The following is a 27,368-nucleotide window of genomic DNA, read 5'->3' on the forward strand; positions in this document are numbered from 1 at the left end:
AGATAATATATTTCCTTAGTTATTTATGTAATCCTAGGTGCTACAGGTTGATGTGACTTCTGGCCTCCCAAACATAGCCCCACCATTTATCTCGGTTCTCTGCCTGTCTTCTCCAGTTGAAGATGCTAAGAATCCTCAAGTCGCGCTTCACATCATCAATCAATCCATTTATTCCTTGGCTTTCCTTTTCCTCTTTTATTGTACACTGTTTCCCTCCATATCCTCCTTGCCATCCGCTCCTCTCTCATACTTGCCACATGACCCAGCCGTCTAATTCTTCCCAAATTAACAAATTTTACATGTTCGTTTTCTAGTAAGTCATTAATTTCAATATCTTGCTCTTCACTTCATTCTCACAGACCAGGCTGGTTATCTTCTCATCTATTTTTTCGAAAATTCTCAGCTTCAATGTCTCATTTCACCGTCAACACCCACGTTTCAGAACTATAATATGCCATAGGCCTAACTAGAATTTCATATAGTTTCATCTTAATTGATCTTAACAAGAGGTGTGATTTAAATAAACTTCATACTGGTATAAAAAGCCCTGTTACCACCATTATCCTTCTGTCTATTTCATTCGATACTTTTCCACTACTTCCTTTCTGCACACCCAAATACACCAACACTCAACATGCTTGAAAATATAATTTCCTATTTCTATATCTCTTGCATGACTTGCTGATGGAAATATCTTCATATAGTCAGTTATAGCTTTATTAATCTTAAGTCCTACACCTCTACTACCCTTCTCCAGCAGAGTGAATGCCTCCCTCCGGGGAGGCATTCACATGTCAATACCGGTATTGACATTGTCATAATGACCACATCATCTGCATTTACACATACCTGCCACAGTCTGTTTTGATGGTCTTACCTCCCAACAGCCTTCTGAAGTGCCACATTAAAAAAGAGAGTTGACAATGCATTCCCCTGTCTCACTCCTTATCACAAAACACCTTCCCATAGAATTACTCACCTTCACCGTTGAACATGTTTCATCAAGGGTAATCGTGACCAACTTAACAAGTTTCAATGGTATACCAAATTTTTCAAATGCCTCCATTACCTTGCTCCTTGATACACTATCAAAGGCCCTTTTGTAGTCAATAAAGCAGTGATTCTCAACCTTTTTAGCTCCACGACTCCCAAAAAGTAAAAAAAATTATATAATGAATATTTTGTGACCCCCCCAATCGTAATTAACAGGTTCCAACGTGATGTGAACATGCTCCTTGTAGTTTGGTCTGCTTATGTAATATTCATTGAGAGTGTCATGATCAAACATGCATATGATATGTTTGAAGAACACATCATCAGTTGTATAAGAGAGGTGTCAGGGATTGTAGAATGCCAGTTTAGTTTCAAATGTGAAACATGTGTTTTGGTGCCTTTTTTTAAGTTTTTAAAAGCGAAAATAATAATAATCGAGGTTTCATAACAACCATATAACCTGCTGTTATCATCCCCACCCTACACAAACCCATTAAGTTGTTCCTCCACATCTTGTTTCTCCTTCCCATTCAAAACCTCCTCAAAGTACTTAGTCCATTCTCTAAAACTTTATCATTATCGACAATTATTAATATTAAATCCTAGGTGGGGAAAAGTCAAAGGAACCACAGAGGGAAACTGATTGAAGGTTATTTTAGTAGTTTGAATATAAAGGTAAGATACATTTGGTAATGGGGTTAGCAATAGCAACCATTGTATGTATTTCTTGGTTAGTCTGTATGAATGGGTTTTTCAATTAATACATTTTAAAAGCTTAAAATTGTAAACAAAACATTTAATAAAGGTAAGGATAGTTGCCTCAAGAAGATAATTTTAATAATACTTTTTCACCGTGTATTATGTGATATACACCTCTGTCAACAATATAAGTTAGATTTGTATCTAATTTTTTTTTAATTTAAGGTAATCGTAATAGAGTACAGTTTAAATAGTTGTTATTCTTAATTGTTAATAGGAATGACGCCACTTTTAGCAGCAAGTGTAACAGGTCATACTCATATAGTTGAATATTTAATTCAATATCCAGAACTAGTCACTAGGCAAGAAAGTATAGATGCCTTAGAATTGCTGGGGGCGACTTTTGTAGATAAGAAAAGAGATATGTTTGGTGCTTTAGAACTGTGGAAAAGAGCTATGTCCATTAGGTGAGTAATAAAGATCAGTCTGGATTTTGGCATTTAATGTTTTATGAATTTTATTGGTTAATAATTAATTTAATTTGTTGATAAAGTTGTTACTGTTATAAGAAGTGGTGGTAGTTTATAGTTAAAATTCTGTTATTTTTATGTAGATAGTCATCAGTGTATAGATTATAAACAGGAAAATTATTATTTAATTATTACCAGTATTACTTTTAGTGCAAGAAATGTCATACAGTTCATTTAATGTGTCCTACTTATTCCTTTGAACTTTTTTTCACATGATTTCCCAAGTTTCATTCCTATGTATGATAAAATTTGCGTAAATATGTTATATATGTTTTGGATATATCATCATATTAGTAGTAGAATTATTGCTATGTTTTTTTTAAAGTACTTTCATCATAAATATTGCATTAAGTAAATTATTATAAAGAGTTTTTAATATAATCCACCCTTAATGAACCAATAGAGAAGAAACCTTCATTCAGCCCAAAGCTGAAAAAAAAAAATGTATGTAATAGATAAAAATTTCATCCATTTAATTTTTTTCTTATTGCTGTAAAGCAGTGTAAATATAATAACTTTATAAATACAACTAGTTTAATATAAAATTACTTTTTAACCAAGATTTGAAAACAGAGCACGCACGCTCTGTGTGTGTTTGTGTTAAACAAGTGTAGGTGATGTTATTCTTTTTTTAATGAACCTCTTAATGTTGACAATGAATTATTCTTTGGTTGAGTAGAGCTCAGTATTGCCATATCTGTAATAAATGTTACTATATATGTCTTTGTTAGATAATATGCAATGTTATATTTTATGGAGAGTAAAGCTTTTCAGTAAGTAGTATGACTACTTCATATTCATGAATGATTTTTAAATAATTAATCATAATTTGATTTGTACTTACATTATCTATTGAAAATAAACAACCATTGTGATTCCAGTTACATCACTATACCGACCAGCACAATCTACATACTAGACCTACATGTATATGTATACAGGGTGATTCACGAAGTGTTACTGGCACTGTCTGAACTTATTCTACTAGCGAAAATAATGAAAAAAGTACATATAAACATGGCTCCATTAGTGAGTTACAGCTAGCAAAAGATTTTGCCCTCATTCCTGGGCATTGTGAAATAAAACCATACTGAAATTCTAGGAACCAAAATTAAGGGGTGAACGTATGTTTTCTTATGGTTTTTGACCTGAAAAATTGAATAAATCAGGTTCCAGAACCTTATCTCCAGCAGTTTTCATAATATCCCATGTAAAACATAAAAATTTGTTATCTAAAAACATGTTTTTTTTATGTTTTTAGTACAGAATCTTTGTTAAGTGATTAATGAATGTGTAAAATTTGCTATCAAAACTTGTAGAGAATTTAATTCTGAGAAAATTGATGTAAAATTACCCAATAAAAACAAATACAAGTCAAGAAATTTGATTTTATTACCAACACTTATCATATGAACATTTTTAAATGTTTTAAACTGCAGAAAATAAAGTTAACATACAATTGATACAGTGTTAAAAAAAAAAAAAATTAATTTATACATTTAATAAAGTTTCCAGTAAATTTTTTAAAAAATATGTCCTACTTCAATATATTTGGCTGCACGCTTTTTGATTGCTAGCGTTGCTCTCCACAGTTCAAGACTTTCCTTAATTTGTGCAGTGACATAAATAATACAAGCAACCAAATCTTCATGTGTGCAAACATTTTTTGTGTACAATATCTTTCATCCAACACCACATGCAAAAATCTAGATCAGATGATCTTGGTGGCCAGGAGTTTGGCCTGGTGCAGCCAGTCCATTGCTCTGGAAATTGCTCATTTCAGTATGCTGATACAGCATATGAGAAGTGGGAGAGGCATATCATTGTGGTGCTAGTGGAACGTCTTCTAATAGCAGTGGAAAGTGTTCCTTAAGGAAATCGGAAGTAAATGTTGAAATTAAAGACAACCTGGGGGAATGAATGGTTCAATCAGCTGATCGTAAACTAGACCATACTACACAAGATGCTAAATCGGATTGAAAATTATACGCTACTGTCCTCATGTGTGGATTGACTTCTCCCCAAGTGTGTTCATTGCAAAGTTTACTGGTACCGTTTTGAGTAAACTGATCCTCGTCAGTAAATAAATTGAACCTGTGCAATCATTGGTTCATATTGAGCTAGTTGGATTGTTGCAAACAGAGAGGAGGGTCTCGTGGTTGAAGATTTTGTACTTGTTAATTGTGGTAGGGATACAGCTTGTCACAAATTTTCCTCCACACTATAGACTTTCTTTTCCTGTTTAGCCTCCGGTAACTACCATTTAGATAATACTTCAGAGGATAAATGAGGATGATGTGAATGAAGTGTAGTCTTGTACATTCTCAGTTCAACCATACCTCCTGAGATGTGTGGTTAATTGAAACCCAACCACCAAAGAACACCGGTATCCACGATCTAGTATTCAAATCCGTGTAAAAATAGCTGGCTTTTCTAGGACTTGAACGCTGGAACTCTCAACTTCCAAATCAGCTGATTTGGGAAGACGCGTTCACCACTAGACCAACCCGGTGGGTTTCCACACTTTAGACTGGGAAACTCTGAATCATCGATAAAGGCATAGTGTACTGACACCCAGACTTGAATAGCCTTGGTAATGGTTTCATCAATATCGGCATTAGGATGGGCAGAACAATCGTTGTGAGCACTATTGCTGAAAAGTGTACTAGTTTTCTTGTAGCATATGGAATGTTCCACAAATTTTTTTAGGATTTGGAACTTTGTAGTTATGAAAACGTCTTTGATATTCTGTAGCAGCAGTTGCACTTCCATCACACACCAAGATAAATATTATGTCGGCGTATTCTTCAATTGTAAATAACAAAGGCTTTGCTGGAATATGATATCAATTAAAATAAACACACATTTAGTTAATTAAACTACCTGTATTGGCAATAATTCACAGCAGTAATGAGAACATATAATGCACTGGTGATACATGAAGTGCTTTGTTGGCCAGCTGGTTTCTGTGTTACCGACTTACAACATCATAATTTCTCATCTTTTCAATTTAACAGTGAATTCGAGAAAGATCTATAAACTTTATTGGCTGAATAACATAAGTATTGTTTTCTTAATACAATACAATTTTTTATATCATTGCATTTAGTAGGAAAGTAACATGCCTTGTACGCGTAATCCCTTTGTTTTCATATGTAAGCGTTAGTAATAAAATAAAATTTTTTAACTTAAATTTAATGTATTGGGCAATTTTACATTAGTTTCCTTAGAATTAAATTCTCTATAAGGTTTAACAATAAATTTTACATATTCATTAGTCATTTAACAAAGTTTTTATATTAATAAAAGTGTAAAAAACTTGTTTTTAAATAAATTTTTATGTTTTACATCAGATACTATGAAAACTACTAGAGATATGGTTCTGACACCTGTTTTATTCAATTTTTTAAGTCAAAAACCACAAGAAACCATCAAGTTTACCCCTTAATTTGGGTTCCTAGAATTTCAGTATGTTTTTATTTCACGTTTTGCCCAAACATCAGGGCAAATCTTTTGCTAGCTGAACTCACTAACTGAGTGTTTCCAGAGCCATATTTATATGTACTTCTTTCATTATTTTTGCCAATAGAATGAGCTCAGTAAGCACCGATAACATTATGTGAATCACCTGCATATGCATATACACACACACACAAACACATTAAACTTAATTATTAATAAACCATTGAAATTTAATTAATAAATTATCCCATATCTTCATTAATAAAATAAAATTTATTTAATGGAAATAAATTTGCATTTACCGTAAATCTTGTCTTAACTGAAATATCATTATTAGCTTATGTTTCAAGTACAAGAGCATGGACTATATTGAGCAAGACCCTAATTTTAGCTACAAAACTGGGATTACATTATCAGCTAGAGGTGCCAAATATTAGTTCTGGTATTTATCTGTTGGCTGTATTGAAATCTTACCTAACAGAAGTTTATGTAGGTGTCAAAAATATGTATTATTTAGTTAATAATAGTGTGTACCCTGTTTTAAATTGGCTCACAACTGTATCCACTAAATGATGGCTGGTCTTAAAACACAGACAATGGCAATTGGACAGTTACTCTGGAAGTGTGTATAATTAATTAAAGAGATGTTAATGTTGAATATTTGTAACCCATTTAAAGAAGCAGTAAATCAATATGTACGGTTAAAACATTACACAATGACTGTCCTTAGGTTTCAAGATGGCTTACCACCTATACCAAAACCAACTCAACTGTATACTGTTGAGGCATATGAACATACAAGAGAAATAAGGGCTCCTGAGGAACTTGACGACTTATTAGCCGATCCAGATGAAATGAGAATGCAAGCTCTTCTTATACGTGAACGAATTTTAGGTATATTAAAGTATAAAGTTTTTAATTTTTTTTTTTAGATAGTAAAATTTACATATGTATTGTGCTGTTTTGTTTTTTAAAATTACATCTGTTGGTTTCTCTTTTAAGGTGATGAATCTTTTTGTTGTATGTATATTTTTTCTCAATTTTATGATATTAAATTTAATGACGCAATCAACTATTATTTTATTGGAAAGCTTTTACAAGCCATATTGCAAGACTTGTTCTTGCGCATATTGGGCGTGATGTTTGTCTCACATCCAATTGCCTGCAACTTGTGGTTATGGCACTAATAGACAGTAGAAGACTGTGGCAGTTGTTTGTTTTTAAGTTCTTTGATTATTCTGATAACTGTTAATGGAGTTTTTAACCAAGACCACAAGCAAATTGTAGAAAAAAGAGTCCAATGAACTCTTATTTGAATTATTAGTATATAATAGAAATTGTCAGAAAATGTTTGATAATTTAAAAAAAATCTTAAGTTCTTTTTATATTATGGTTTTATCAGTTTTTCATAAAATTAAAATAATAAATATAATTTTTTATGGAAAGTTAATAAAATGAATTCTCGAATTGAAATGATTAAAATTATAATTATAGAAAAAAGTGATTCTAATTGCAGATATGAAGATCTGTTTAGGAGATTATTTACTTGTTTTAACAGAATAAAATTATTGGAGTAACATAAGTGAAAATTATTAGCAAAATTCAGAATTAACAATTAACTTTTTAGCTGAAATTTTTATATGCATATGGATGTAATTTCTTAATTTGGAAAATTATGAAATGGAGCAGTTTTCCTCATTCCTACTTTTTTCTATCTTATTAAGAGATAAAACTAGTTTAATTTTAGTTCATAATTTACTTTTAATTATAAATGAGCCTGTATCTAGAGTAGATACAATATTTAGTTAAAAATATTACCATTGTTTAGTCAAAATTAAAATTAAATTTACTCCCCAAAGAAAGCAATAAAACCAAGCCCCTAAAATTAAATAAATGGACCCTACCCAACTACTCAAGAATAAAAATTACCAAAAAGGAACCAAAAACTAACAATCACAGATAAACTTGAAGATCTAGTCTACAACTTTAAACAAATCGCACAAGAATTAACCCCATCAAAATCCTGTAAAAAACATCAGTGGTGGAACAGCAAATGTGACAAAACAGTGAAGAAAAGACATCAAGCATGGCTATTTTACCAATCCCAAAAATCAGGAACATCCTGCCAAAATCTTGAAAAGAAACCACTCCAAACCTAAGGAGAATAAAAAGACAATACCATAAAGACACACTAAAGTCAATAGAAGAAGAATTCAATAAAATACATTCAAGAGACTATTACAAAACCTTAAAAAATAAGCTTCAAAAGTATGAACCCCCAACCCTACTAATAAAGAATGAAAACTGGCCCATAACAAACACCCTCACTAGTGACCCTCACTAACACTAAGTTGAAGGTAAAATTTAGAGGTGAGCTCTCAGAACTACTTGAGATCAAAACAGGACTGCGCCAAGGCAATGGGCTCTCACCTCTATTATTCAATTACGCTCTAGAAAAGGTAATTAGGGAATGGCTCAAAAAATGCTCCCCAAAAATAAAAATAGGTAAAAAAATCAATACAAACTCCCTTGGTTTTGCCAACAACTTGGCTCGCTAGCAAATGGCATTGATGAAGTTAAATCACAGATATTGGAACTTCAAATCATTGCAAATAAAATTGGCCTCAAAATATCATTCAAGAAGAGAGAAATTATGCCCCAAAACCCAAGACGATTAAAAGAAGTAAATGTAAATGGTAATAAAATCAAAATAGTAACCCAATTTAAATACCACAAAGAAAGAATAACAAATAACCTAAACGTAAAAACCTCGATCCAAATAAGGAAAAACAAACTGGCTAAAGCTCAAAAATTAACCTGGTACACCTAGAATAAAAAATTCTATCAATAAACTCAAAAATAAGACACTGTAATACTGTTATAAAATTAGAAGCCACTTATGCAGCAGAAACACTTTTCCACTTGAACAAACAACAAAGACAAACAGACTTCAGAAAATCAAAAGAAGAATTTGAAGAACCTGCATCAATAAAAAATATCAGAAAGCCAAGCAGTGGTGGATTGTGCACAACAAAATTGTGTATAAAGCATTAGAACCCATCACTGATACCATGTGTAAGAGGAGACTAAGATTCTTTGGGCATATCATTAGGATGCAAAATTCAAGACTTCTGAAACACTTAGTATAGTATAATCGCAACTCGAAAAACACCAAGACAGGATGGAGATGGATCAGAAAAATAAGAGAGGATCTGAGGAAAATGGGCCATAAACCAGAAGATACCACAGAAAAGATAAAATTAAACAAAAAAATCAAGGACAAAAAAACACTCACTTCAGATTCACATGAAAGAACAACATGAACATTTTTAACACTAGAAAGGACACAAAGATCAGAACATATGAAAAAGTACTGGGAGGACCGCAAAGCCCAAACAGTCCCATCAAAGAGACTTTGATAATTGACTGACTAAACTGCTCTTTTATGTAGTCATAAAAGATAAAAAAATAAAAATTTAACAGTAATTTTATAAACAGAAGACTGTTTATTCAGTTAGTATTCTCAATTAAGAATTTTTTTGTAGCGTACATAATGTGAAATTTCCTAGAAGAAATTTATAGTTTGGAAAATGATGAATGAAGAATGGTGAACAAAATGTAGTGTATAAATGAGGGAAGGTGGGAAAGAATCTAAGAGATCTGACAACAGAAATCTTTGATGAAAGAATGAAAATATGAGTATAAAGACAACAGATATATTTAATTTACAGGTTTTGACATTTTTTAAACTGTTTAAAAAAAAATTATTACTGTTCTGAAATATTTTTTTAAACTTATTATTTCAGATAGTTCATATGCATTGGTTGTCTCTTTTGTAATATGCATTTAGTAAACAAATCAGAATTTTACTGTGACATTCTGTCTGAGGCGGTAGTAGTGGGAGTATACACCAGCAGCAGGGAAGTGCAGCATAGCGCTCACATCAAACATATACCTCCATTACCACTGCCTCGCTTGGCTTGCATGGCAGTCTTGCATGTAAATTTCAGGTTTGGGTGCATTTTAAACTTATTAAGTGGCATTTAAACGAATAGAACTAAATTAATGAATTGTTTAGCTTCTCTAGTTTCTGAATCTGTCTAAATTTCCATTTAAGTGATCATACAAGATAGAATGAATGCTGCAAGAAAGGGTATAAAAAATGTAGAATGTTTGTTATGCACAAAGTATGTAACCGATAGAATCCAGCTTTTGCACACATTCTACAAAACATTACCTATATTTTCTTCAAAGTCCAATGCTTCAAACGCAAAAACAACAAAGTTAGACATTTTCACAAAAATAACCATTTTTAGCAGTTTTTTTGTATCTTCTCAGCGGAAACGCATCATCAGTCAAAACACATAAGGTTTTATTTTACAGATTTTGCAATTATCTACAACTTTTGTATTGAATGGATTGCAATTGTCCAACAGTTTTCATTTTATAAGCAAAAAGAAAGAAGCATTTTTTGCACAAAAACATTGTTTAAACAATTACTACGCTGAGTTGCAAGTTTAAAACATATATGTTTTCATTTATGAAATCTACTTCAAAATATCCCACAATTCGTTTCCGGGTAACAATTTTGTCATGATAAAAAGCCCTGTTGACTGGTGTATATCTAGGAGTAGCTTCATGAGTGTGAAAAGATTGAGGATTGATCTACATTCAGTTTTTCTGTTGCCATATTGTAATGATCTAATAGGCTGATATAAAAAGGTACACTACTTGCTTGTATGTAAATGGTATACTTATACATTTTAAGAATTTATTAATTTTTCTTTTGGCATTTCACTTATGTATAATTTTTTGGATAAAGCTTTTTTTAATTTACTATAAATATAATACTGTTTATTAATTTAAGTTTTTTAATAATGATACTTAATAATATTTTTATTTATTTAAAGGTCCTGCTCATCCTGATACTAGTTATTATATCAGATATAGAGGGGCGGTGTATGCAGATGCTGGAAAATTTTCACGATGTGTTACTTTATGGACTTATGCCCTCGATATGCAGCAGACAATGTTAGAACCATTAAATCCAATGACTCAGTCCTCGCTCTTCTCATTTACTGAACTGTTCTCATTTATGATGGGTGAGGAAGGTATGTTAATAATCCACATTATTTTATTTAAAAAATTGTTTTGTGTTATTATTGCAAGTTGTAATATCAGGCGTAAAGTAATATTTGTGTTATGATTCATCAAATTCTTTTTATATTGAACAGGTATTATTTGTATGACTTATGATTTGTATAAATTACATTTAATGATTGGATTATTTCCTTAATAGTATATTTAATATCATATTTATACTGGATATCTCATAAGTTTCTAGGGGATTTCAAAACCCAATAATATTTTTAAGAATTTTAATTTACAAAAACAGTTTGCACAGAAAGTTTGCATAATTTATGGAGTTTTTTTAAATTAGTTCCAAAAGACAACATTTTGAAATGCCTGCTATTTTCAGCCTCTCTCATTCTTGCTCTAACGTGTTCTTTATTAAAAATGTTAAAATATCTTCATTTAAAAACCAGATTCCAGCTTGGTTGTTTTCTTTTAGTGGTTCATGGATTCTCAATTTATTGGTAGTAAACCTTTTCTTTGAGGTAACCCCATAGGAAAAAATCAAGGGTTGTCATATCAGGCGACTGTGACGGATATGGAATTTTCAAACCTTTTGAAATGAATGATATGTTCTCTGAACATATCTCAATTAAGAGCTCCATTGTTGGTCTGAATATGTGAAATAAGGCTCCATCTTGCTAGAACCACATCTCTGGCATATTTTGCTACGCAGAATGAAGAAAATTTTCGAGGATGACTGTTATCAGATGGCCATTTATCAGTAACATTTACAGGATTTCCATTTTCAAAAAAAAATAAGATTTGATGATGTCTTGAGCAGTGATTTCACACCAAACTTTACATTTTGTCGGATGAAGTTGACTTTTGTAAACATTTGAATTTTTTGTTCCCCAAAACCTACTACAGTTTTGTTTATTTATGAATCCATTCAGGTGGAAAAATCACTTATGATTAATCTGATGAGAAAATGGTTAAATTGGTAAAAACTTGACCTGGATGACCTCAGCTAAGCAGAACGCCGTCTTCTATGCTGGCCTGTACATGTCAGATATTCTGATCTGTAATGGCAGAATTTGGTCTACCTCTTCGAGGCAAGTCTATAAAAAACCTTTGTTGTTGCATACATATAATCAGATTGCATTTAATTATCTCTGAGGATGCATTTCTTACATGGAAATGTCTGCAGTAGGCTCTTTGAGTTGAAGTAATTGATCACTGGTTTTCAAAATAAAATTCCATAATAGTGACTCTATTCAATGCTGAATCTTCCCATACTAAAACTTTAAGTTTCTGGTTTTCAAATCCGAAGAGAACAGGAAAAAATTTATATCAAAAGTTATTTTAAAATCATATAGGAACTTTTGGGACCCTGGACACACACACACATGTGTGTGCGTCCATTTTATCTACCAGGTATCCCAAAAGTCCCACACCATAGGGATATGTACAATATATTTATAATATGGTTTCCTCATAAGTCGAAACATAATTGAAAACGGTCTCCCATGTTCCACAGATTGTTGATCACCAAGTCAGATGTTACAGATTGGCACACAGTTGTGATGAGCTCTCACAGATAGTTTTTGTCCCTGATCTTGACTATGTAAACTTGGGATTTTACATAACCCCACACGACAATATCCATTGGGTTTAAATCTTGGGGATCGTGGAGCCCATGCCACTCATCCCTATGATCAGTCCACCGGGAGAAGTGTTCATCTAGCCAATCACAAACTTGTGTACCATAGTGCAGAGTGCACCATCCTGCATGAACCATTCTTGTTTTCCAAAACCCAGCAAATCCAAATCTGGCAGTAATTCATTTTCTAACATTGCCAAGTAAGTTTTGCTGTTAACTGTTCCGTCAAAGAAGTAAAACCCAATGATCCAGTCTTTCCACAAACCACACCAAACAATGAAAAGATAAGCTTCTTGTTCCTTACTATCTATAAACCAGTGAGGGTTACTGTCAATACCATAAGTTATATCGATTCATCTCACCATTTACATTAAAGTTGGCTTTGTCAGAGAACATAATTAGACAAAAACTGGATCCTCCTCCAACTGGGTCAAAAACCAATTGCACATTTCCATACAGCAATCAAGATCATCTTCTGTAGTGTGGTAAGTGTGGTATAACAGTTGTAACATGTATGGATGATACTTGTTGTTTTGCAAGAACCAGTTTTTTTTTTTTTTGTGTTGATCGAGAAACACCCACTTCCAAGCTTGTTCGATGAATTGATATCTTAGGACTTGCAGATAACTTGACCAAAACCCTCCACTACCTCTTTGGAAGTGCTTGGACGTCCAGATCTTTTAGCATCAGCAATACTACCTGTAGCCTTGAACTTTGCTAGCAATCTGCCAACCATTGTTTGCGACACTGGCTCTTGTTGAGGATGCCGCATATTAAATTCATCTGCAACTTGTTTATGAGAGAATCCTCTTCCATAGTGGTCAACATTTTTCAGTCCTGCAACTGGAAAACAAAGCAAAATTAGTAAAATCCCTATGGTGCAGGGCTTTTGGAAGACTTTGTAAATACCATCATATTTTACACAAGAAGTTTCCATATTTTATATCTAGTACAGTGGTAGAATTGCAACAAAGTGCAATTTCATCCACAAACATTTTCATAGTTTTGCTGAAATTGCCACAAAACTCATTTTATTTAAGCTTCTAGTACTGGATCGTTCTTCTAAAATCAATGTGAATATCATTCACACTTATTCTTTTGACTCATATGTAACTGGTAGGTAAATCTGATTTAAACCACTACTCAAATCCCACCAATTAATATAAACTTAAGTTTAAAGGGGCATTCTTAGTATGTAATGTTTCTTATCTCTAAAACTATATTGATTTCTGTAAAAAAAACTTCCTAAAACAATTAAAAAATCTTAATTTTACAAAAATATACATGCATATTTCTTTTCTTTTAATTTCTACTTAACTTTCTATTAAATCTATTAGATTGCCTATTAATTTTCTTGTTTAAGTTATTTCACAGGACAGGATTATTGCTAAAATTCCATATACATATAGAAAAGTTTGCTTCTTTGCAGCTCTATTTTTCATAAGACTATCTTTGTTGAATACCATCATAAATCTTACACAATTAACTAAGGACCTTTTAGACTAAAACTTCTGGCAACTAATGACAAGAATCAAAATGATCCGATAATCCAGGGCCTTAGCAATATTTTTTAGGTAATAGTTATGTTTTCACTTTTAGACATAATAGTTATGAATTTCTACATCAAGTTTCTCCTAGTGAACTGTTCCAAATAACATTATTTTCCAAATTCATATTTTTCTAAGTAATTTAATCTAATAGTCAGCTCTTGCGTTACTCTCTTTCAACTGTTTTTCTTGTTTCTTCTGATTTTAATGACTATTTCTGTTTCTATATGAGAATTTCTTTGGATAGATCCAGATTTTTCTCCACGTTTAAATCAAATAGTTAAATTAAGTCTCTTTTCTCAAATTAACTTTGAATTGTTTTTGAAAGTTGTCAAATAACTTCAATTAAAAAATAAAGATTTTTATTTTTACAGGTAGGGCAAATTCAAGAGGTAGACGAGTGCCTCCTGTAGCTTTTCAAGACATCATGTGCGTCCTAAAGAAGGCTGTGGATGAAGTTACAATCGGTGTTGCAGCATTAGAAAAACTACCAGGAGATAGAGATCCATCACATTTACATAGAGTGCTTGTTATTGCATTACATTTAGCATGTTTACTTGGACGTTTAGAACCTAATTTAATGCCTGAACAGAGACATTCTGCTCTCAAGCTGTTATATTCTCTTGTTTCACTGAAAGTCCGAGGACGAGGAGGGCAAACAGCTCTTCATATTGCCTGTTCGTCAGATGCAACACTTGTTGGTCGCTATCCTGCTTGCAGGTTTGTAAATATTAGATTAATTTGTTTTCATATCTTTTTCTGTTGTGTGTGTGTGTGTGTGTGTGTGTGTGTGTGTGTGCGTGTGTGTGTGTGTGTGTGTGTGTGTGTGTGTGTGCTTACACACACACACACATAAAAAAGTATTGGTTAAAGTTATGGTAGGAAGTTTTAATTTTCAAATATCAGATAAATTAGATTTGGTTTGCTTGTCTAGTTAAAAAGAACATAGATTTTTTTTTTAGGTTTCACTTCCACTGTTAAATAAAAATGTATATCTCTATTTTGTCCAGGTTTGGTAACTGATCTGCACCTGGATGAGTACTATTTGCATTCTGATGTAGTTTTCCAAAATTTAATTCAGTCTGCGTAAAGCAGGGAATTGCTTTAATTACATCTGAATACCAGCTTAGTTTAAGTAATAGTGTAGGCAAGTCAATCTGAAACTGAACAAAATCTGTAAACTCCATTTGGAGTAGCAGCCTCATACGAAGTAGTCTAATCAAAATATTTAAAAAAAAATTATATATACTGAGTAATAGTCATCATGATCTGAAAAAGTATTAGGTTCTGTAATTTTTTGCTAGCCTCTGTGGCACAGGTGGTAGCATCTCGGCATTTCATCTGGAGGTCCCAGGTTCGAATGCTGGTCAGGCATGGCATTTTCACACACTACAAATCATTCATCTCATCCTCTGAAACAATATCTAACGGTGGACACGAAGGTTAAAAAAAAACTATTGCATTGCTTTTCACTGATTCAGATCTCTAAGTTCTGTTGGATGTCACATCTAGAACGATGTTTGTCTCTTGTTAATTGGCATATATTTTTTCTAAATTCATGTGTCGCAGGAAGCATTATCTTCTTACCAAAGAGTTACAAAAGTTTTAGTAGATAATAGTTTAATCCTTAATTACTAAAATTGGGTTCTTTGTTTGAGATAAAATATACAAGGATTATTTGTTATTAACTTCTGTTTAAGTAATAAAAATAACCAAAACAAATTGACATATCGTGATGTATTAACATAGTCTCATTTCTTGTATCATGCTACCAGCTGTCTATTCCCTCTTCAAAGAATAGTGCTGCCAAATTACCCATGCATTTGTTGTCTTGATTCATGTCCATTATTGATTTTGGAGTATTGAGTAACCAGACAATCCTTTAATTTTAAAAATAAATGAAAATCTGGCAATGCTAGATCAGGGCTAAGGGGATGGTCAAAAATTTGCCACTTAAATTTGATTAGTACACCATTTGTGCTAGCAGCATTATTATCCCATGCATTGTTGTGCAAAAGATCATTCCCCTTTGTTGGCATCCCTTGCCTTTTATTCTGTATCACTCCCTAACTGTTGCAAACATTCACAGTAAACATCCTGCAATTATTGTCATACCTGGCTTTACAAATTCTACCCACAAACATTCTTTATGGTCCAAAAACCATCATTTTTTGTTTGAATTTTTGGGCTTGTTCAGCAAATGTGTGTGTATCCACTGTCTGATGTTCTTTTGTCTCGGTATTGATGAACCAACCCACCGGTCTAGTGGTGAACCCATCATTGCAAATCAGCTGATTTCAAAGTCGAGAGTCCTAAGATTCAAATCCTAGTAAAGGCAATTCTTTGGTGGTTGGGTTTCAATTAATCACATATCTTGGGAATGGTCGAACTGATACTGTACAAAATTACAGTTTGTTTACATTCATACATATCATCCTCAGAAGTAATACCTTACAGTGATTCCATAGGCTATACAGAAAAAGAAAGTATTGATGAACCAAATGCATGTGTCATCCCCAGTAACAATGCTAACAAGAAATTAACTTTATTCTGGTATTGCTGAAGAAACATCAATTCTTCCATTTTTTGGGCATCTGTAAATTGTTTCAGTATCCTTTGTGCAGTGAACATTACTAAATAAAACCCAATTTATCTAACAGTAATATAAAGAATGGACCTTGAAATTTGAGAAAATTGTTCACCAAGTTTGCCGACTGTGAAGTGGTGTTTATCATGAACATCATGTTCAATTCTTTCACCAAATTCATCACTCACAATGGAATATCACCTTCCTTCCTCTTTGTTTACATTATTATTGTAAATTTTGCACAGTCTTTAGTGAATCTCAGCTGCAGATGTTTCTTGTACAAACAAAAAACAAATGATGCTTAGTACCTTGCAGCTGGCAGGAGCTGTAATAATCGCTTCCATATTCACCACATACTACTCTAATAGTACAGAACAAAGAGGTGACTGATTATATATGTGTTATTTAAGCTTAGCTGATGCTTACTGTGCATCCTTGTTAGTATAGAAACCGGTTTGTTTGAAATGCATGGCCTGAAGTTTATAATAGCTGACATTTTATTGCAGGACGAAACATATCGATCTAAAATTGTATTTGGTGAGATGTTTGCTTTATTGATGTAGTGAAAAAAGTTTGTTTCCTAATAAATTAAAATTGTAATTTATATTTGTTAATTACATGGAAGACAGATTTTTGAACCCATAAATTTTAATTTGTTAAACATTCCACCAAAACCTTTTCTGTATAACATCAGTAAAGTGAGAAATTCTCATCTACATTCCCTGTTTGAATGCATAGTTTTACTTATTTTGCAATAGAATACGATATTGTAAACTCATTAATTTTGTTTCAAAATCTATTGGAAATTTTTGGCTTATAGTTTGATGAATAATCTAAAACATAAATTTCTTGATGTTTTAGCCTTGAAAGTTTTTATTCAATGATTTGTTTCAGTTAAACCCTTGAGATGCATATTTGTCATGAAGTTCTTTAGGTTTGTGAACTGAGTTAGATTTTCAATTTGAGGCTGAGCTTTAGGTCATTAAAAAATATAGGATAGCTTTATGTGTAAAAATTAAATTTCTATCCTAGTATCTTTGAAATTATTTCATCTATTGTGAATTCCTGCTGTGCATTTTTGTTTGCATTTGATTTTGCATATATTTTTTGCTATGTCATTGCATCGTAATGTGATCTTTTATTATATTGTGGTAACACTTTTATTTAATCAGCCAAATATCAATTAAAATATTTGGAAATATAATAAATATTACTTTAATAACAAGACAGTCACTTGAAGATAGCTAAAGACATAATGACACAATTTTTCTTTTTAGTACAGAGTTTAAGTAATGTCAATTAAAAAATTTCTGTGTAGGTATGCAGGAACATGTCGACAAAGGATATTTCTATCAATTAATTTTTGATGACAAGTGTATATTTCACATTATTTGATTAAGGTCAGTAGTGACTATGAAAACTGAGAAAAAAAATCATAGTGAGACTAGGCAACTTAGAAAGGGATTTACCTAAGTTAAAGTGTTTTATGTTATTTCTTGCAAAAGGGTGTACAGACTATTTTTCAAACATGCTTTCACATGTTTGAAATGAATTTGACTACTTGTGTTGATATCAGTTGTGCGATTCACAGTACATAGAACTCTTAATAGATACAACTTTAAGAAATTTGCCATAAAATTATGTATAACCTCCCCATTAGTTATACCTCTCTGACTTTTGTTTATAATTTAACTTGTTACTTCCAGGACTCATATCAGAATTTCTACATTAAAGTTACACTTTAAGGACTTGCTTTACATAATTGTTAAACCTGTACTACTAAATCCAACTGTTTTGTTATTTATGACTTTCTAGTATAATATTTAATTCAGATAAGATATTTTACTAATAAAATAGTTAATCTAATTTTCTGTAAAAACTAATTACTATGAAACTGAAAATGGATTGGAATTTAATAATTGAATCATAGCAAAACAATAGAAGATTAATTAATTAAAATTAGGACCTGTAATTGACATTTAATGTTGTACTGTGAAATTTAGAGAATAACTTGTCCCAAGAAATTAAAATATCTTGGGAAAAATGACTATTCACACAATTATATACAAATGTAATAACACTATAAATCATTTTCTTTTTTTTTTTTAATTTATATTTTCAAGTTGAATAGAGGGACAAGTGGAAAGCTAGCATTCCAGCTTACTGTCAGGAATGGGAATAGAAAAACAAAAATGATTGTGCTGATATCAGTTTATATATTATCCTACATGTTGTAAAAGTTATGAAGAAAAATTTATTAACTTCGCTCAAAAAGTAGTAGAATAAAGTTTTGGTTGTATGACAACAATTGATCACATTACATTATTATCGAAGACCATTTGTCAACTTTCACGGTCAAGTAATTGTTATGCAATTTGATGTACTATTTTTCTTTCCAAAGCTCTACATTTTAATGTTGCTCAATTTACTATCATGTAGGGTAGACATGAAGTTAATGACATGTTGGCAAGGTGTTAAATCCAAAAACGAATCTTGTGAATTCTTTGATATTAAAATTACCATTTACAGTAATTATAAGCCATATAAAATTTGTAAGTTTTAATAATATTAAGTAGATAAAAGTAAGCTGTGAATTCTCTTTAAAATAATTAAAATCAACTACAGTGTTACACAAAATTATTATGTAAATATTTTGTTTTACCTTATTACAGAATAGTGTTTTATTTTAGTGAATAAGTGTGACTCTTGAATAGACGGAATGCTTGGCTTTGAATATTAGCCATTTGTAAAAAAGAAAGTGTAGGAAATACACTCCATTCTTTTTTGTTCTTCTTTTATTCACAGTGTCATTTAATTTGATTTTGTATTTTATTTGTTGAAATAATATTCATGAATACTATAAAAATATGGTGGTATAGAAAGAACTTTGTGACATTTGATTTTCACTAATTGTTTATGGTTATTAGATAAGTTATAGGAAACTGTGTTTTTTCATTATATTTTTGTCCGTCTGAGTCAGAAATTGAAGTTTTTTTTAAGAAAAAAAAAAACTTATTTTTTCCTGTCCCTTACATCTCTTAACGCTTAAAATAATGGCCAGTTAATGAATTACACAACACACCATAACTACTTTTGATTTAAAAATCCAACCGTGCATAAAATTGAACCTGCAGGAAAGAAAATGGTTTAACAAAAAATTGAAGTACATAAAATTTGCTATAGTCTGTGTAACATTTAAAAAAAAAATTGAATAGGGACTCCATTCTTCCCAGCCAAACACTTCAGTATATCTAGCTTATTATTTAAAGCAGCAAGAATTAATCTGATAAATTAAAAAAAGGTTTGAGGGAACTAGTTTATAGAATTTCCTCAGGGATTTCAGTCCCCGAAATAAATAATTGATACAAGAAAATCAGCCAGTGTTTCATACAAGAAACACCATTTAGTATTATTCTACAGACATTCAGAATCTGTGGAATTTGTCTTAGTTTTAATACTTATTTTTTCTTGTATGAGATTCTTTTGGCCAGTATAACAGATCACCTTTTTTGAATCATTCTATTCTTTTACTTTTTATTTATTTTTTCATATTTTTTTGCATTGTTTTAGATTTCCTTCTGCAAGCCTTGTTGGAATGCTGTTAACAGTCGGTGCAGACCCTAATGAAAGAGATGATGCTGGTAACATGCCATTACATCTTGCTGGTAAAACTGGACCATATCAGTCAGCTGTTCAAGTAATTCGTACTCTTCTACAGCACGGTGCTCATATAGATGCAATTGATGGTGATGGTACAACATTCTGGCCGCACCTTAAAGTTCATCATAACATTAATCATTTACAGTACACAAAACTAAGTTGTCTTGCTGCCAAGGTTATACGGCGTTACAATATACCTTATGTCGGATCTATTCCAGCTACTCTGGTAGATTTTGTTACGCAACATTGATAAACAAATAATTGACTTTGTGCCTAAATCAATGCTCAGTTGAGCAGGTTTTCATCGTGTGATATTATTTTTTTGGTTAATGAGTGATAATACGTATAGTTAATTATCGACTTTTGCTATTAAGTTGTACGTTTAACTCGTGCAATTTTTCTTCATTGTGACTACACATTATTGTCCTCATATGTACCAAACTAAACTTAGATTCAACACTCTGTTTTAGGAGTACAAAATGTATGGCTGTAATTGAACATTTTGTTTGTTTATAATTTAATTTTCCCTTCTGATGATCTTTGGGTTTATGCTATTATTATAATAATTATTATGTATAGTATTTATATTGAAACTGAATTTTGTTTCGTATTATTAAAATAGGAAAATTGTAATTTTAATTATTTTTATATTCATAATTCCATACTAAGCAATATCCTTTACCTTGAGTTTTCATCGTTGAGTAGTAAAGTGCAAGCTGAGAGAAGAATGGTAATCCTTGTGATGACTAGTTATTTCAAGAACTGCTATGTTTTGTGTATTTTCAGAAATTAATATTTATACAGGAAGAAAATATTTATATGTTCTCTTGTTCTTTATATACTTCTCTTCAAATAGTGTGTAATATGTAAGAATTTGCTTATACTTTACTATTTCAGGTTATTCCAGTAAGTCAGAATACACAATATGTACAAATTTCTTAAAGAGCATGAGGTGCTTGCATCACCTCACCACTCTAACCTCACACAGTCCCCACAGGAAACCAATTATTATTAAACAGAAATATTATTAAATTTATTCAATATTTTATTTAATATAGATTTATTCTACTACTTTTATAATATTATTCATTTGCTGGATTTGAATCATTCAGTTCAAACCCAGCTCACACAGTGAGAGACTCATAGTGCACAGTTCATTAATTCAATTCATTAAGTTTGCGCTTCAACTGGCAAATCTCGACTACTACATATATATTAGAGATTTTTCAAGATGAAATGTATCTAAAAGTCTTCTCAGTTATACCAAGAAACATGGGTAAAAATTTGGTTACGATTGATCAAGTAGTTTTTTGTTTATCCCGAACAAACAAAAACCCTCTTTATATAACAGTATGTATGTGTATATATATATATATATATATATATAATTTATTATATTTTTTTTTTGAAGAAATCTGAACTAATATTTGGACATTGTTTTAAAACCTGAAGAAAAAATGGAAAACACAGTACATTATGTAGAATAGCTGCCCAAGTGGCATTTTATTTCTTAAAAGATTGAGTCATCGTATAACAAAGAAACAGTTTTCTTTAAAGCAAAAAAAAAAACAAACTGATATCATGGACTGTTTAAAAAAATAATAAAGTAATAAAGCATGTTCTGGATAACTAGTAAAGATGTCAACAGAAATCTTATAGAAAGATTTGAACAAATGATTTTCAATTATCATCAAGTTACTGTGAAAGAAATAGTGGAGAAATATAGTGTTAAATACAGTGCACACGATTATACACAATAATTCAATTTTTTCAAGAAATGTAGTGCTGTTTGTTAAGTGATGAAAATGCTCATAGAAACGCATAAAACATAAAGATTACAGATCTGTTACACAAGTGAAACCTTGATTCAGTCGTGAAAGTAAACATTTTTCAGCTGAGTAGTGCCCTGTGATGAGGTGTGGATACACTATTATGAACCAGATTTGAAACAAGAGTAAAGGAAACACATCAGGATCTCTAGTGACAAGAAATTCTAAAAGCATTTTTTTACCGATAAAGTGATACATATTGTCTATTAGGAAAGGTCTGAATCTTTGCCAGTATCTGGAAGGTCAACAGAGCCATTATTCAGATTTGCTAGAAAAAGAGTTGAAACTGGCTTATTCTCACTAAACCAATGTGGACTGTTGAGAAAAGGGATGATTCTTCAACACAAAAATGTTCACCCTCATCTCATCAAGCAAACAGGAGATATGACTACCAAATTAGGCCAGGAAGTCTACCACATCCAGCATATTGTCCTGATTTGGTGCCATCCTACTTAATATCTTTTTAGTCCATTATCTTGCTTTATTTGTGATGAGGTGTGGATACACTATTATGAACCAGATTTGAAACAAGAATAAAGGAAACACATCAGGATCTCTAGTGACAAGAAATTCTAAAAGCATTTTTTGTCACTAGAAGAAGAAGTGAAAACAACAGATGTATATCCAAGGTCAACCTAAAGAATTTTTGGCTGATGAACTACAAAAATTTTAAGAAGATGGATAATACATAGTAAAAGAGGAGATTATGTCGTACAATAATACAGGGCATATTCATAAAATAAGGGCTGTCAGCTTGTATTTAAATATTAGCAGGTCTAGACACAGTTTCATGCATGCAGGCCCATCTATTGGCTATTTACGAAGTCATTGTAGTTGTTTTGATTCAGTAGTCGTTTGCCTGCCGGTAAATGCAAATCGCAATGTCCACGATAATTGTTCTCCCACCAGCTGTGAAGTGTGCACTGTGATTCAGTTTTTGTGTACAAAAGGATCTTGAACTGCTGAAATTCATTGAGAGTTGTGCCTAGTTGGAGAGAGTTGGACCTACAGTAATGAGTGAAGGAAAGGTTAGACAATGGTGTTGAGACTTTAAAAATAGCTGCACAAGTGTGCATGACAAAGAGCAAACTGGCAGGCCCGTATTCAGACTGACAAAATTGGTTGAACAAGTGAACCGAAAGCTGTGATTTGATCAACAATTGACGATTAGTGCTCTGGCTGATGAATTTCTGCATGTTGGACGTACCTCTTTCTACACGATTTTACAGAAAAACTCGGATATTACAAATTGTGTGCAAGGTGGGTACCAAAAATGCTCACTGATCCAACACAAGGAGCTAAAAATATGCATTGGACGAGCTTTTTTGGACCACTATCGACAAGATGGAGACGATTTGTTTTCCCACATTGTTACAGGCGACAGGATGTGGATATCCTACACCATCGCAGAATTGAAATAACAGTTAATGCAGTGGCACCATTCAAGTTCCCCAAAACCGAAAAAGTTAAGCAATCTCTGTACTAGAGTTGAAAAATGTTGGCTACCATTTTTTGGGATGAAAAGGGCATCATTTTGGTTGATTTCATGGAACATGGATCAACAATTACAGCTCCTATGTACTGTGAAACCCTCACCAAACTGAGACGTGTGATCCAAAATCGACGACACAGGAAACTGTCATCTGGTGTAATCCTCCTTCATGACAATGTGCATCCTCACACTGCTGCCTTAACCAAGATGAAGATTCAAGATTTTTGTTGGGAACTTTTTGATCATCCTCCATATAGTCCCAACCTTGCACCTAGTGACTACTTCCTCTTCTTGCATTTAAAAAAGTGGCTTGGTGGACAACAGTTTGAAAATGACAAGGAACTGAAGACTACCATTGTCAACTGGTTCAATTCCCAGGTGGTGAACTTCTATGCAGAGGGGTTAAAGAAACTGGTGCAGTGTTATGAAAAGTGTTTAGAACTGAATGGCAATTGTGTGGAAAAGTGAAGTGTGTAGTAAACTAAAACTGTAAGTAAAAACCTTTTCTCATGAATTAATTTTTTTTAATGACCAAACGGCTCTTACTTTATGTATGCCTCATATTAAAATCTGTACATACGAGGGATGTACAATAATTAACAAGACAAGTTGATGTAGAGAAAAAAACAGTTCATTCAATGACAATGAAACTTTTTGAGGGTCAAGTTGGCAACCTTGGGAACACATTTAATCAATGTTCAAACTTAAGTAATCTAAACATAACCTATTTTGTTGATTTCAGAATGTCAGGTCTGCTTGAAACATGTATGCCAGAAGAGCAACGTTCAGTGATAAGATTTCTGTTATCAGAAGATGTGAAAAGTGGGTTGAACAGTTTAATTCAAGCAGAACAAGTGTGACTGATCTCCATTGGTCTGGAAGACCAGTTGAAGAAATGCTGCACTGCAAAATTGCATTAACATCTTATTTGCTAAGATAGGCGAGTCACAATTTCCCAAATTCCTAGTTTGTGTACTATTAGTGTTGGAACCAATCATTCATGACTTGCTGAATTATCGCAAAGCATGTTCAGTATGGGTTTCAAGGCAGTTGACTCAAGCCCTTAACACCTGGAGATACACTTGAGAAGCTGGGTTTGGAGGTGTTGCCACATCCTCCTTACAACCCACACCTCGCTCCATTTGATTTTCATTTTTTCATCCTGCTTAGACTTTTTACATGGCAAAAGGTTCGACAACAAAGTAGTGAAAAAGCTGGTACACATATGGTTCAAACAGTAAGGTGTAATGATCTTTTAAGATCAACTTCTACGCTGTGGGAATCAGAAAGCTCACAGAATGGTGGAAACAAATGTCTAAATTTTTCTGGAGACTATGTTGAAAAGTAGTGTAAGTTTCATTGTCATTGTTTAATTGTATAATTGTTCATTGTCATTGACCTAAATTGTTTTTCTCTACATCAGTTTTTCTCGTTAAATATTGAACATCCTTGTATTTAGTAGTTTGCTTATTGAATGATACTACTATTGATTGATACAGTTTTTTTATTAATTAAATAGAATGTCTTTTTAAAAATACCTTTAATGATGTTCTGATCTCTACAAACTTTACTGTGTTGGGGATATTTTGTGTAGTCCCCATCTATAGTGGGGTGTTTTGAAATAATCATACATGTTGTTCAGTGTGAATATTTCCTTATCTCATGTTATGATCAAGGATATCTTCATTCCTTTTGCTAATGATTTTCCTTAAATAGCAGTTTCTTATGTACTAACTCAACCAGAAATGTTAAGGGTGAAATTAGGATAGAGATTTTAGAATTTCTCACGGTGGAAATAGGCATCATTTGGTGGATATGTCCCACTTTATATATTTACACATTAATGAACTGGAGAATAGTTTATACACTTTAGTCTTAACAAATATGCAGATGATTCTAAATATTTATTTGTTCTGGTTAAACTATATTCCCTTACTAAAAACTGTCTTATAGATTACACTCAGTCAGTCAGTGAATATCTAAGTAAAAGATTTATAAAAAATGAATAAGAAACGAGTTTATTGGATTTCAGAATAAACTTCATAAACAAGAAACATATAAATCACTAACTGTATACCGAATGAAAATGTTACCTGTGAAAAATTTCTTTGGGGTTACAGTATTTGTAGTTGAATTATTAATTAGTGATGTTGACTTATGTGGTAAATAGTAACATCTAGTATGTATGTTTAATTGGTGGACTGAATAATAAAAAAAATTAAATTCAGCTGTTTATCATAATTTCATTGTGACACATTAGATACGGAATCATTGTGTTGGGTGAATTTTGAAATTCATTAAAGTACTATTAGAAGTCTAATGTGAAACAAAAATGTAGGCAGCTGTTTTTTGTATCACTAAATTTACTGAGGTTTTTAAGTTTATACTATTATTATAATGCTAAAATGATAACGCTTATTATTTCAGTAGGTCTTATCTTAATTTATCTATTTTCCGCTTGGATAGTATTACTTATGAATGCAAAATTTTCAAATACATACATTTTAACCAGCTACAGTAATTTATACCTTTAAAATCACCATTGTTTTCAACTAATAAATGCCTATTTGAAATATTTACAGACTTGTTAATAATTCATGTAACTTTGTAGTGTTAACTGTTGTTAATTTTGTTGAATTTTTTTCTGAAAACATAAATATACTGTATAATTATAATATATACACACACACACACACACACACACACACACACACACAGTGTTTTTAAAATGGTGGGCTGGCTATACTTTTTTGGATTCTGCTTGGAAAACTAAACAAAAAATATACTCAGGAAAAATTGCAATTTCTCCTTCGTTCTCCCCCTGTCAGCATTTTGTTATTTTTATATAAAAATTTAATCTCAAGTTCGGACAGACGAATCACATTAATTTTTGTAAGAATCTTGGTAATAAAGTTTTAAAATTAGCAAAAATTGATTAAATATTGTTTTCATTTATTGTTAATTCTAGTATTGTAAATTAGTATAAAATTATGTAATAATCTTCTCAGAATAATAGACCTAATAATTATGACATAATAGTAAGCTAGTAGTTAGTTTGCTTAATTTCTTGACAGCATCGCATGATTCCATTCTTCATTAGTTTACTATAATAGGTTTGAAGTCATTGTATCACTTAGTATAGTATTTACAGTCCCGTCAAAGTGGAGAATTAGGTCGTTATTTTGGAAAATGGAAAAATCTGGAAATTAATGCAGTTTTTAAATACTTTTTTTCTGAAAGGCTAAAGTGTAAATGAAATAAAGAAGAGCTTGAAATGACATTGGAAAACTCTTCTACATCAAATACAATAAATTCTGGGTCGCAGAGTTTAAAATGGATTAAACCCATACTAGCAGTGAAGCTTACAATGGTGGTTCATCCCTTAAGTGACCATGCCAAAAATTATAAAAAAAGTGCATAAAATTGTTTTTCAGATCAACAAGCGACAGTGAATGAGTTAGTTAGCAGAGTCTGTAGGCACGATGAACAGTATGCATACACACAATAGTTTGCATGAACATTTGGGCGAGAACAAGCTGTGTGCTAGATGGGTGCTGCGTTTGCTCACATTCAGCCAAAAACATTTTGGTGTAATACAGATTTGTGACTGTTGAGACATGGGTTCATCACTACACTCCCAAGACAAAATAGCAGTCAAAACAATGTGTTGAAAAAGGTCAACCTGCTCTAAAAAATCAAAATGACTTTTCATGCAAAGAAGTTATGGCAACTGTTTTTTGGGATGCTTGTGGAATAATTTTCATTGATTATTTGTTATTAGGTAAAACAATAAATGGTAAATATTATGCAACCCTATTGCAGCATCTCAGCAA

General features: G+C 31.9%; 1 protein-coding gene across 2 annotated transcripts in view; it reads left to right on the forward strand.

The window, feature by feature from the left end:
- Positions 1-20,853, forward strand: part of LOC142334340 (protein fem-1 homolog CG6966) — a 113,980-nt gene extending 93,127 nt beyond the window's left edge. For both annotated transcript variants that reach the window (XM_075382308.1, XM_075382309.1), the window contains exons 5-9: positions 1,970-2,159; positions 6,415-6,578; positions 10,595-10,795; positions 14,342-14,687; positions 20,125-20,853. In XM_075382308.1, coding sequence (XP_075238423.1) covers positions 1,970-2,159; positions 6,415-6,578; positions 10,595-10,795; positions 14,342-14,687; positions 20,125-20,464 — 1,241 coding nt within the window. In that variant the 3' untranslated portion in view covers positions 20,465-20,853. The remainder of the gene's footprint in view (positions 1-1,969; positions 2,160-6,414; positions 6,579-10,594; positions 10,796-14,341; positions 14,688-20,124) is intronic.
- Positions 20,854-27,368: the final 6,515 nt, after the last annotated feature.

The sequence above is a fragment of the Lycorma delicatula genome, chromosome 1, assembly GCF_047948215.1.
Source record: "Lycorma delicatula isolate Av1 chromosome 1, ASM4794821v1, whole genome shotgun sequence".
In the NCBI taxonomy this organism is placed as follows: Eukaryota; Metazoa; Arthropoda; class Insecta; order Hemiptera; family Fulgoridae; genus Lycorma; species Lycorma delicatula.